General features: G+C 44.9%; 1 protein-coding gene across 1 annotated transcript in view; it reads left to right on the top strand.

Annotated features, from left to right (window-relative positions):
• The window catches only part of MSI2 (musashi RNA binding protein 2), a 381,856-nt gene that overhangs the window by 106,846 nt on the left and 261,680 nt on the right, over positions 1 to 13,330 (top strand). Inside the window, exon 6 of the mRNA XM_065418114.1 lies at positions 2,858 to 2,950. Coding sequence (XP_065274186.1) covers positions 2,858 to 2,950 — 93 coding nt within the window. The remainder of the gene's footprint in view (positions 1 to 2,857; positions 2,951 to 13,330) is intronic.

The raw sequence follows: 13,330 nt of genomic DNA, 5'->3' as shown, positions 1-13,330 counted from the left end.
CAGTTAGTAAACAGCCATAAACTTTCAAAATATATGTTGGGTCTGATACTGTCTGCTAGTTCTTTTCACCAGCATTAAGGATCTTTTTCTGTATTGTCTGTCTTACTCTTCATTCACACTCCAAAATAGCTAGGCCATACAGAAGAAAGTGGCATTAAAGTGCAGAAGGTAGCAGCTTGCTTACTGAGCCAGTCATCTCTCTGGGATCATATGACATTAGTGCTCCTGATGTGCATTGGCTGCCTGTTGATGGAGTTTAAAGTTTTGATTCTGCCCTATAAAGCCCTAAATGGCCTTGGAGTGACTTATGTGACTGTCCACCTCTTTCCCCATGCCATACTGCCATAGCTGCTGTTAACAGGGGCTAGGGTGACCAGATGTCCTGATAAAATCAGGGCTGTCCCGATATTTAACCCTTTGTCCTGCATCCCCAATCAATGTACGATCGGGACGCCATTTGTCCCAATATTCAGGTAAGGAGGCGAGCGGGAGGGAGGCGCCGACTCCGTGGGTGTTCCAGGGTTGGAGCACCCATGGGGAAAAATTGCAGCCAAGCTCCCACCACCTCGCGTCCCCTCTTTTCCCCCCCTCCCAGCGCTTCCCGCTGCCTAACAGCTGTTTGGTGGCGCTTAGCGCTTTCCAGGAGGGAAGGGGAGGAGTGGGGACGCGGCAGAGAAGAGGCAGGGCAGGGGCGGGGACTTGGGGGAAGGAGGTGGAATGGGGGCGGAGCGAGGGCGGTGCAGGGGCGGGAAGAGGCGGAGGGTGGGCGAGCACTCACCTGGCAGAGGGGAAATCGGTGCTGTAGGGGTGAGTGGCGGGCGGGGGGGTGAAGAGGCGAGCGAGCGGCGGGCGGGGAGGTGAGGAGGCGAGTGGTGGGTGGGGGACTGAGGAGGGACGTAGCAAGCCAGCAGGGGGCCGGGGGATGAGGAGGGGCGCGGTGGTGGGGGGCGAGTTGGGAGGGGCCGGGACCTGGGGCAGAGCCTGGGAGGAACGGGGGTGGACTGTGGGCACGGCTGACGGAACCCCAATGTGTCCTAATATTTTAGTGTTGCGATCTGGTCACCCTAGCAGGGGCGCTTGAGATGGATCTCAGGTATTACAAAAGGGGAGCTGCTGGCAGGGCATTCTCTGTGAGGGCTCCAGGACTCTGGAACTTGCTCTCCACCTCTGATTGGAAATAGTCCAAATTTGATGACCTTCTGGGCATGCTGAAAAAGACACATGTTCTCCACCCGAGGTTCTCCACCTCTTTTTTTTCTGAGGCCCCCCCCAACATGCTATAAAAACTCCACGGCCCGCCTGTGCCACGGTAACTGATTTTCTGCATATAAAAGCTGTGGCCGGTGTTAGGGGGTAGCAAGCAGGGCAGTTGCCTGGGGCCTCATGCCATGGGGGCTCCCACGAAGCTACATTGCTCAGGCTTTGGCTTCAGCCCCAGGTGGCAGGGCTCAGGGCCCCGGGCTTCAACCCCATGTGGTGGGGCTTCAGCTTTCTGCCCTGGGCACCAGTGAGGCTAATGCTTGTCTGGCTTGGCAGCCCCCCTGAAGCCTGCTCGCGGCCCCCCAGGGGGCCCCGGCCCCTGGTTGAGAACCACTGTTCTACAGAGCTTTTGGAGAGGGCTGAGGGCATGCTTCCTAGACTATGAAGAGGCGAAAAGAAATTTCTGTAGGTGGCTGCCTGAGCTCCTGCTGAATTGATTATTTTAATGCTGCTGGGATTTAAATGGCATTGTTAATGCATGTTAGGGTGGCTAGGCGTCTCTTTAGTTATTCTAAAATCTAAATAAAGTGGGCAGTTTCCTTTTAATCTGATCCATGGACAGTAATAACACAGTTTTAATGGTGAGTAGAGTTGGCAGGTGTCCGGAAAGCCTGGTTGAAAAGGGACCACTGACCCTGGCTGCTAAAAGTCCAGTCGGCGGTGCAGCCGCAGATCTAAGGCAGGCTCACCTGCGTGCCCTGGCTCCACACGGCTCCCGGAAGCTTCTGGCATGTACGGCTCCTAGGCGTAGGGGCGGCCCCGAGGCTCCGCGTGCTGCTGCTGTCCCCGCTCCGAACGCTGGCTCCGCAGCTCCCGCTGGCCCCTCCGCCTAGGAGCTGGACATGCCGGCCGCTTCTGGGAGCTGCCTGCCCTCACCCCTGCCCCAGCCCCGTGAAAGGGAGTGAGCGTGGGGAGAGAGCGAGCAACGGAGGAATGGGGGATGGAGTGAGTGGGGAGCAGGACCTCAGAGAAAGGGCGGGGCCAGGGTGTTTGGTTTTGTTGCAATTAGAAAATTGGCAACCCTAGCAGTGAGGGTAATTAACCATTGGAACAACTGGCCAAGGGCTGTAAAGGCTTCTCCATCCCTGGCAATTTTTAAATCCAGATATACTCTAGTTCAAACAGGAATTAATTCAGGGGAAATCCTATGGCTTGTGTTATAACAGGAGGTCAGACTCACTAGAGAATCACAGTGGTCCTTTCTGGCCTTGGCATCTATGAATCCCTTACGTGCAATATAATCACTGATCACCTGCTTGTGTCCTTTTGAAACTACAGCTAGTAGGCACAGGAAATCTGATCCTATACTGTAACTTTTTTCAGTTATGTTTGCATTGAGAACCACAATAAAAACATTTATTAAAAAAAAATATCTGAGGGGACTAGGACATTATTATCGAATGCCTATACCCAGCCTCCCCTCAAACAAAACAAAACAAGAAATACCAAATATAATTGAATAGATTCTCAATTGCTTTCGTGAAGAAATATTCTCATTAACTTGGTTAGGGATGGCATTTGAAAAATATTTCTTTTTTTCACATAATGTTTTGAATAATCTGGTTAAACTGTGTGCTTGTTTTGTAATTTCTTACAGATGGTCACAAGAACAAAGAAAATATTTGTAGGTGGATTATCTGCTAATACAGTAGTGGAAGATGTAAAGCAATACTTCGAACAGTTTGGCAAGGTGAGTGCCAGCACAAGTCAACACTGCATAGTTTGAATTCCTTCTCTTTTTTAAGTCTATTTTGAAAAACTGCAGCAAGAGTCGCAATCAAATGTGAAGCTCACTTTTGCCTTTAGGTACATTTATTGAAATCAGACTAGTATTTCCTTTTGTATTTATAATGCATATATTTAAAAAAAAAAAGTTTTACTGTTGACAGCTTTGTTTCTTTAATAAAAGTTAGTAACTAAATCATTAAAAGTTGCATGTGTGTATCTCAGGGAAGAATGTGGTGCTTGGATAAGTGATGATATAATATTTCATACATCATAAAATCAGCTTTCCATTTAACAGAAATTTCAGTGGTAAAAGGGGTGTGTGTGTGTGATCCAGAGAGTTCATGTGGAGTCATTAAATTATGACAATAGCTGATAACAGAGCTTTAGGAATAACAGAAGTCCTGTGTGTAACACCAGAATGTCTATTTGATTTTCTTTTAAAAAAGTTCCCTGAGCCAGGTCCTTTTTGGATGTTGCAGAAACATCCTGTGAAGTGACATAGGACCACTGAAGAAGACCTGAAACTACCAGAATGTTAGAAGGGGATATTTTCAAGAAAGGAACAAATTTAGGCTCAATCTTGCAACTGGATCTTTGCAGACAGGCCTGTATGCTAGCATGGTGTCCCACTGACTTAAACTGGGCTCTATACGAAAGGGCTTCTGTGTCCACAAGGATTCTGTTTCAGGATTGGGGCCTGTGGGAAACCAGAGAAAGCTGTTGTAGAGCAGTTGGATCCCTGAGACTTTCTGAACAGATCATTTCAAGTCCAAAGTGGCGATGACTCCAACCACTCAAAAAGCAGCTTGCTGAGTCTGCAGTGCCGTCTTTGTCTCTAAAGGACCCCTGTCAATTTAATAATCACACCTCTGTCTGAAATTATTTTTACCTGCAACTGTTACAGTAACATTTAAGATCATGAAAACTCTGATCAGAGAGAATATTTTTCTCTTTCCCCCGTTTTGTTTGCTTTGCTTTGCACATAGTCATTTTGTTCCCCTTTTTGTCTGCATGGATCAATCACACAGCAATGCAGGAGGAGGCAGGTTAAATTTAAATTAGGGCAAAGTGATTGTAAAACCACAAAAGATGTTAGCAGGATTCAGGGGCAGGTGCAATACTTGGAAAGACTTTTAACTTTTTTTTCTTAATTGATTAGGTTTCAAGTTGATTGTCCTCTTAAGAAGTGGCCTACAAAAGAAGGCAAGACCCTTCCCAAAATGCATTGTTTTGCAGGAGGCTCCCAAGTCAGAAGTAATGTGACGAGGTTATGCAATGGCAAGTTTATGCAGTGTTCTTTGGGATATTCCAGTTTTAATTCTTCCAAACCTGCCACTGAAATAGAACCGAAGCAGTTTCACTTGAAAACCCAATGGGCCACTTAAGTCATGCAAACTTTAGGACTCTCTAGCTTCCAGAAAGTTACTGTCCGCTGCAAAGTTTGGGTGACCCTGCTCTAAAGGATCTACAGCTTTCTGTCCCCTTATTAAGCCAGCATAATGTTCCCTTGTTATCCATGAGCATTAAGCAAAGGTCTTCTGACCATGATTCTTGATTGGTACAAGGGATCCATTTGGGAGACTTTAGGTGCCATCTTGCTGAAAACTCTTTCAGACACTTTAAACAAGTTACTCTTGAATTTGCTCTTAAAAGCAGCAGGTGAGGTAGGCAAAGCAGAATGTGTTTCACGAGTCATCTTTTCTCTCCTTATCTCTCTTGCTCTGAAATTAAATACTGTGCCTAAACCCCACCTCATTCTATTCCTTTTGGTTAAGTCCTAAATGACTTGGGACCTTCCTATCCAATAGATGGCATCTCTCGCCATGTCACACTGCAGAATCTGCAATCAGCAGAGGCATTTGAGCTGGATCCAACCTTGATTTTCTAGGGAGGGGTTTGATAGTTCATTCTCTCTAGGGGACCCTCCACTTTGGAACCAGCTCCCTCCTGCTCAAGAAAATATTTCTGGTCTTTTGGTATGCAGGGTAGGCTGCATGGTGCATTTCTTTGTTCGGACAGCTGTGAAGGGATAAGATCTGTGCAAGGGAGGAGAGTTTTGTGATGCATGGGGGGGCTGCATTCTGGTCAGGGCAGAAAGACCGTTTCATTTTTTTGTTGCTATAAATAACTTGCGTCAGGAGTGCCTAGAGCTTCAGAGAGCTGCCCCTTTTGCATTTTTTTTTAATTAGTCCAAAATACGTTGGGAAGAACTTGTTGCTATTAATCCATCACCATATGATGGCCTTTGAATGCTAGTGCATGCAGTGACTACCATAATTCATTGGGAATTCTTGCACCATTGTTATTCTTTACTTGTAAACCAATTGCTCCAACAGGTTGCATTCTGCAATACCCTTAGCAATGCTCGGGGCAACATCCTAGAAACTGTTTGAGCTGTTTTATATTGGCCTCGTAGGGTGAGCTGATCTTTGAGATGGGGAAAAAATGGACTTCCATTGCCACGGTGTCTCAGGCCTCCAGCTATTGACTGGCACGGCCGCCCAGAGGGGGGGACAAGTGGGGCAATTTGCCCTGGGGCCCCCACAAGAGTTTTTCGGGGCCCCCGGAGCGGGGGTCCTTCACTCGCTCCGGGGGCCCCGGAAAACTCTCTTGGGACCCAGGCCCCCGGAGCTTCTTCTGCTCCAGGTCTTCGGCAGCAATTCGGTGGTGGGGGGTCCTTCCGCCCCGGGACCCGCCGCTGAAGTGCCCCCAGGTCCCCTGAATCCTCTGGGCAGCCCTGTTGACTGGCACTAAAGCCCTGATAGTCTGCCAACAAAATCTGGGAATTCAGTTGTGTGATCATTGATGATTTGGTTGTAGACTTGCAGGAGGACACATCAGGTTCCCCAGAGCAGAGCAGCTCTCAGTCCCTGTTGGACGTTTTTAAATAGCCTCTGAGAGCCTCGGCTACACGTTATTTTGTTGCGGGCAGAGGAGTGGTGCTTATAAATTGTTCCTATGCTGGATTGATAGTTGCTTTGCAAACCATTCATTTTATTTTCAGTAATAATCTTCGATTCCGGCAGGATGTTTACAGCCCGCTGAGCCTTTTATTAAAGGATTACATGAACTTTTGGATGCTACTTCTGTAGTCATTATCAAAACGGCAGAACTCCTCTAACCTGTATTTTTTGAAGTTAATAATAGTTTTGATGTATGTGCTTTGCATATTGCCTGAGTGCACCCTTAATATAGTCTTTTAATTTTGCCATCTGGTAGTTTCATGCTTGCAGTTTGAGTCTCTGAGAATGCAGACAGCCAGGCCAAGGTTTCAAAAGGGACTAGTGATTCTGGTTGCTTCAAAATATGGATGCCTGACTAGAGAGAACTTTAAGAGGGGCCTGGCTTTTAGAAGGAGCTCGGTACTTCATGAAAATTGGGTCCTTTTGAAGTGTCTCAAGTTGGGGACCCAAAAATGGAGGCACCCAAAATCACGAGTCACATCTAAAAGCCTTTGCTCCAGCCTTCAACAACGAGCATCTTTGAATCAGTACTGAGACCAAATAGAGTCATGTACCATTGAAGTGACACAGCTGCATGAGTGCGATAATGCGAGGCAGTGTTTCCTAGTGGCAAGAGCACTGGGGCTCGGGAGATCTGTGTTCTAGTCAACTGATGAAAAGTACGAGAGCTGGGTATTACTGTTATAGTATACAGCAATGTTATTTGTTAACTGGCTCTTCTCTAGTTCTGGTCATTCTATGCCTTCCCAACATTTACCCCCACAGCACACCTGTGAGGCAGGAAAGTCCTACCTTCATTTTACAGATGAGGAACTTGGGCAAAGAGAGGTTAAGTGGTTTATGCAACGTCCGCAGGAGGTCTGTTGCAGAGCTGGGAATTGAACCCGGATCTCCTCCTTCCCAGTCCAGTATGCTAACTGTAAGAGCATGCAGCTTGGAGAAAAGACCCGAGTTCTAGTCTTGATTCCACTGTGACTTGCTGCATGACCTTGGTGAGACATTTATGCTTAAGTTTACTCACTTGGACATGAGGTAGTATAAAAATGCTAACCTCACAGGTGGGCTGTGTTTCAGATTTGCGGTTATCTGGTGGTGATGTCTAAGGACCTGATTCTGAGGGGTGTTGAGCACCCGTAACACCAATGTGTGTCAGTGCTGGTGGGTGTTCAGCACACCTGACATTAAGACCTAGTAATGTGATACAACAGTTGACTGGCATGTGAGACCTGGGCTCTGCCACTGATAACGGGGGTGACCTTGGGCAAGTTGATTTCCGTCTCTGTGCCTATTTCCCTCCTACCTTTCACGATCTAAATAGAAAAGGCAGACAGATTCTGCAGGGCAGGGACTCTCTTACAATGTGTTCGTACAGTGCCTAGCACAATGGAGCCTCAATCTCACTTGTAGTTTAATACAAATATTTCATGATGGATCATCAGCGTGGCTGCAGGGATTGGAATTACTGAGCACTTTCTTTACTTCTCAGAGACAACAAAAAAGGGCCTTATATAATAGACGTTCTTGAGACGCCTCCTGTGTTTGCTAAGAACGGCTCCAGCTGTTTCCTTTTTCTTCGAAATATTTGATATATTTATTGGGGTGGAAAAAATACTTAACCAGTGATGTGGTTCTAGAAATCTTGTTTTTGCTTGTTGCAGAGAGAAGCTTAACAACAGGCGAGTGGCTGCTTCCATAACTCCAGATAGCTCTCGAAATACACCTCGGGGATAAGATGGCTACCAGGTTGTGGGCCAAACTGATTGGGTATCCTTCATTAGTTTAAATATAGCTGTTAGGAAGAGGCCTACTGTGTATTATTTGAAACCACTTCATTCTCCAAGTTCAATGAGAGAAACGTAAAAGTAAAAGAAGCAAAAACGGCCGTTATTTTAGATTCCTCTGCTTTTACTATGAGACACACGCTTGCCAGGTAGCGTATTTGCAATTCTAACTCTTGTGATTTTTATCACAAGTCTCCTTATGTTTATTGCTTTCCTTAAAGAATCTTTCATTTAACAAATAAGGGAAGTTTTAAGCCCTTGTAGTTGCAGAGGAAAGCTGGAAAATACCTGGAGTGTGTCCCAAAGGCTCAAAAACGAGAGAGAAAAAGAACACAACATTTAATATTATTTTTAAAAATCTCAGGATTTGGTGGGGAAGGGGGCAACTCACGATTTTTGGACACTTGGGTAGGTAATACTGAATACGTGAGCAGAAGCTTTTATAAACTTAGTGGGCTTTGTCACAAAAAGTCTGGATTGTCTCAAGATGGGACAAGCTCAGGACTAGATACAGAATAGATCAGTCTTTTTTGGGGGTAAATGAGAAAGCACAGTTTGAGTGGTGGGGGTGGCAGTTGGTGGTTGTTTGATGGCAGTAACTCGAGTTGGGTCCCCATTGTGCTAAGCACTGTATAAAGGCACAAGAGAGCGTGTCTGCTGTGAGGAGTTTATGATCTAAATAGACAAAGCATGGGATGGGTAACAGAGGCCGAAAGAGAAGCAATTTGCTCAAGATCATATAGCAGGTGAGTGGCAGAGGTAGGGATAGAACTCTGGGGTGAGATCCTCACTTCTGCTCTGACCTCCGTACAAAAAGCACTTGGAGATCTGCTGATTATATAGGACAGGGGTCATCAGGACAAATTATTTGGTGTCCTCAGAGTGTGGCGACCAACTCTTGCTGGTGGCCGAGCTCATGCTTTTTCCTAAAATACTTTAATTACCCTTAGGAAAAGCAAATAAATATGCACAAATACACATCCAAATCATTGTAATTTATTTATTGCTAGCCAGTAAGTCTGCTATGAAAAGCGATATGAACAAACATACAAGTATCACTTTTCACAGCAGACTTACTCAGCCCCGGCAAGTCTGGGGACAAATTAAGTCCCGGACAGAGGATCAGGGGAGGCAGCGGGGGCCAGGGGTGATGGGGGCGGCAGGGATTGGATGGGGAGGCAGCAGGGGGCCGGAGCCTGAAGCCCTACAGCTAGGGGATGGAACCCAAAGCCACGCAGCCAGAGCCTGCCTTCCATGCCACTCCTGGGCTGAAGCCCAAAGCCTGAGCCCCATCACCCCATGGAAGGTGGGGAAATCACCAGCTGCCTGCTCCACCACCATTGTATCCCAGGTGTCTCCAGAGGGGGGCAGGGCACAACTGGAAGCCCCAGCAACCAAGGCTGTGCATCCAGGAGCAAATGGGAGCGAGCGGGAGGGGCCACTGCCTCCCCCCCCCCAAATCACAGCCCGGGAGGCTGTGGCTGCAAGAAAAGCCCTTGGTGGCCACATTTGAGAAACACTGATATGGGAGCTAGGTATTCTGAGTAATTATGACACTGGATAAAAGGGCCAGATCTGTGACAAGTGGCTGTGAAAGAAATCCCTGGATGTGGAGGATTCCCCAAGGAAAGGAAGGGAGGAAGACAGCACTCAAGCTTTCTTCTAAGGACTCCTCTTGCAAGCCTTGGCATAGGGGATGTGCCTGCCAGAAGAGGGGATGGGTAGGTGTGTTGGGGGAAGGGTCGTGGCTTGCTTCACTGCAGCCCACAGTCAGCTGAGGCTAGTCTGCTGTAATTGAGACAAATCCCTGGGGGGGTTTATGTCAGGACCCCCCACGGAGCAGCCCAGAATTCGGATGGTGCAAGAGTGGCTTAAAGCTGCTCCCTCCTTGTTTCCAGACAGTGGTTCTTTGTGTTGAGCGGGATCCTAGTATGCTCTTCTGAGTCGAACTGAACTGAGTCAGTTCTGTCCACTGAACGTAGGGTTTAGAGTCCAAATACTATTTTGTGGATGAGTGAAAAATGTAATACACTTTTTAAAAAAAAAGGACACTGTAAGGTCGGTTTTGGCCTCCACGTTAGATGCTTTCATTACACCTAAGCCTGATAAGATTGTTCCTGTGAACTTTTAAACTGCTTTTACTGGAATTTTTAAACACTTTCAAAATCAATATCCATTGCCCTGCAGTGCTTACAACCCAGAGACTGCAGCATTGTCCGGAGGATAAAAGTGAGGCAAAAGTGAAAAGCTGCCCAGGAACAAAACGTATTAATTTATTTAAGCCAGAATGTCCTAAAGGGGGTTAAAAAAATTAAAGTGAAGTCCAATTTCTGCCATTCTGTCCCTCTCCGTTCCTCCCTGTGTTGCCACCGCGACTCTCCAGTGCAAAAGAATGCTATTGGAATTTTAATCCAAATCAATGCTGTAATCCCTGAGATGAAATTCTGCTCTCGCTCACTCTCTGTCTCTCTCTCTCTCTGAGCACTTTTGCCTGAGTTTAGAAAGGGGTCCAAATTATCAACATTTTAGTTGATAATTAAACTATGTTATGCTTTTCTTAAATAAATAAAACCATGCTATTTGCTAATGGATTCTAGCCTATATTTTCCTTCTCTGTCCTGTGATTAGGATGTATCCGAGCGTTTAAGACTCCAGTATCACTTCAAAAAAGAAAAAGCAATAGCCTCTTAAAGGATTTTGACTAGAAGAAGGAAGCCCCTAAAAGTTAATGAATTACACTTCTCCCAGGACATGCATGTTCTGCACCTTTTAAACTGTAAGCTACTGATGATAAGGGACTTCTTATGGTTCAGCTTTTTATTAGGTAATGCTTGCTTTATAGAACTCCTGTGAAAGTAAAGTAGTCCTTATTTTGAGACTTGCAATTATACTTCACATGGTGAACTGTGTAATTAGTTTGGAAGACTTATGCTTAGTCATTGGTTTATCCTAATCGGCTTTGGCTTTTCCCAACAACAAAGTGAGCTTATTTTGCTAAGCTGAAACAACTCTGCTCCCTTTGTTCCTGTCTTTTATTGTCTCATTCCTTTCATTCTGTTTTACTGCCAAAGTTTTGTTTCATTAGGCCTACAAGTCATTTCCAATCCAGTGGGCTGCTACAATCAGGCCTTTATAACTCAGCTGCCCTGGTTCCCATGTCCCTTCTGGTGTAATGCCAGGACTTGTTGTTTGACATGGTGTTTTAACCCTTTTCTGTATCCTAACTATATGTTACCTTTAAGAAAATTGTTTGGAGTTTTAGCTGTTGCTGAGTGGTGAAAAGTCAAACCTGAGAATTTAGGTCAGAAACACCACTTGAGTTTAAGAATGTTAAAATGTCACATTTTGTCCGTTAATAGATGCATTAATATGATTGGGCTTCAGATAAACTTTTGCCCTAATTACCGAAAGGGAATTGTGTAAAAATTTTCTTGAAATGCTCAGCTTGGCCTTTGTGGGAACAATCTGTTGAATAACGAGGCTACAGTATTTTCAGCCTATTTAACCAGGACAATGGGGACACACTTGCTTAAAAGGTATGGTATGTTTTGGTTGGTTTAACCTTCCAGATTTGTCCATGCATGGTATCGCCACATGAGACTACCCTATTCAGAAATATAAATGTACTTCTTATCCTGTGTGTGGGAAAGGCTGTTTTAAAAAATAATTGGTTAAAAACAGATTTAGAACATTTCTATGGTGAAGAGATTTAAAATATCTCTCAAATGAATTTCACATGTTGAGATTTTAAACCTTTCTCTGAAATCTTTTAAACCTTTCTGTAGTAAACTGCTACGAAAGCCATGATAATTTTGCTAGCCCAGTCTGCTTTATTTGGTCTGAAAATCTTCAAGCAGGGTCCAGTTCTTCTATTTCATCCTTATTTTTATTGCTTTCCTAAAATGAGATGTTTGAGAGGTATGGCCGTCAGGTTTGTATTTTAAATTTAATTCTGAAATTGGAACAGAACAGCGTGTATATATTCTATTTGTTGTATTAATTTTCTTTTCCTGGCTTGTGTGGTGTCTTGGACAAACTGTAGACGTGTTCCAACTTTGTTTTGCAAAGACTGGATCCTCAGGAAGGCTTTAAGATATAAGGTAAGTTCAAAACATCAGGATTTCTGAATCTCAAAGGATCTCATACAATTGCTTGTTGTTTCCCGTCAGGAGCAAAATAAACCAGTTGAGTAAAGGTCTTTAGCTTCTGATATTGTTTTTCATGAAAAAATTGTGCTTCAAAGGATTTTAATTTTCTAGCATCTTCCTCTTGCAGTCTTGGTTTGTGGGCTAGTTATAGTTAAACTATGTGGGAGAAGAATAACTCCTTAAGCCCTTGTCTTTGCTTCAGGCATATCTCAACATAGCCATAGTATTGTATCGTACGGCAAGAAGATTCAAGTTTTAAACCAAGTAAGCTGCAAACAACAAAATGTATGAATCAGTGCCCTATAGGTAACCCTTCTTTGTGTATACAGTATCACACACTGGAATAAAGAGAGTAATGTTTAACCTTTTGCTGGTTTAAAAAAATCGTGTGAGTAACAGATGAGGAAACCTCTCTATTTTCTCCTATTTTTAACTGGTGTGTGTGGGGCTGGGGGCGGAGTGGAGGGGAGAGGGAGTTATCTACACTAAGGATTTTATCCTAATCAGGTAGTTTACATAATTTGCTTGCTACATGCTTCTCTTTTTGACAGCTGTGAAAATATAACACACAAAAACATGAAAGAAAGCTCCTCCTTGTTTGGCCAGGCTGTCTGGGTGTGAACGAGTTGATGCACCAGTGGAGAAGTAAATGCTCCAAAGGTTTACTTTTCCCTAAGACCCTGGGTATGGCCTCTGAAGATGTTATTATAATAGAGTTGTTAGCATGAAAAGAGAAGGCTTTCTCTCCATGGGTTCATTTCAGGGGGATTTTGGAAGTCTACATGTAAGGGCTGGTCCACACTAACCCCCCAGTTTGAACTAAGATACGCAACTTCAGCTACGTGAATAACGTAGCTGAAGTCGAAGTATCTTCGTTCGAAATACAAGGTACTTACCGCGGGTCCACACGCGACAGGCAGGCTCCCCCGTCGACTGCGTGTACTCCTCTCGTGGAGCAGGAGTACCGGCGTCGACGGCGAGCACTTCTGGGATCGATTTCTTGCCGCCGAACCAGCGGGTAAGTATAGACGTACCCTAAGAGTGTCAGGAGGAGCAAGGAGTCGTGCTCTTCTGGAAGACTTGGCGTACGGTCCAAATCATATTGTTTCATCTATTGCACACTGATATGTAGATTTTGTGGTCTATAGGATACATGGATGGTTTATTTTTAAAGTAGTTGCTCTGCTGAGAAGTGGTTTTTTTGATTTGACAGCCTTTTAAATTTTCAGTGTTGTATTTCCACCATTGGTGAATTAGTTACGGTCTGTGAAATAGAAGGGCAGGTCTGGACTTTATTTACACTCTAGTCTGTAATAGCCAGAGTACCAGAAAGATTTTAATATGCAGTAAAGTTAATAATGTGTTGGTGTTTTGGTTTGGTGTTTTTTTGACTGATGCTAACCTCTCCACTGCCTTCAGAAGCAATCATGAGCTATCTAGCTGATACTTA

This window comes from Emys orbicularis, chromosome 17, assembly GCF_028017835.1.
Source record: "Emys orbicularis isolate rEmyOrb1 chromosome 17, rEmyOrb1.hap1, whole genome shotgun sequence".
Classification (NCBI taxonomy): Eukaryota; Metazoa; Chordata; order Testudines; family Emydidae; genus Emys; species Emys orbicularis.
This window is presented reverse-complemented; position numbering and strand designations above follow the sequence as displayed.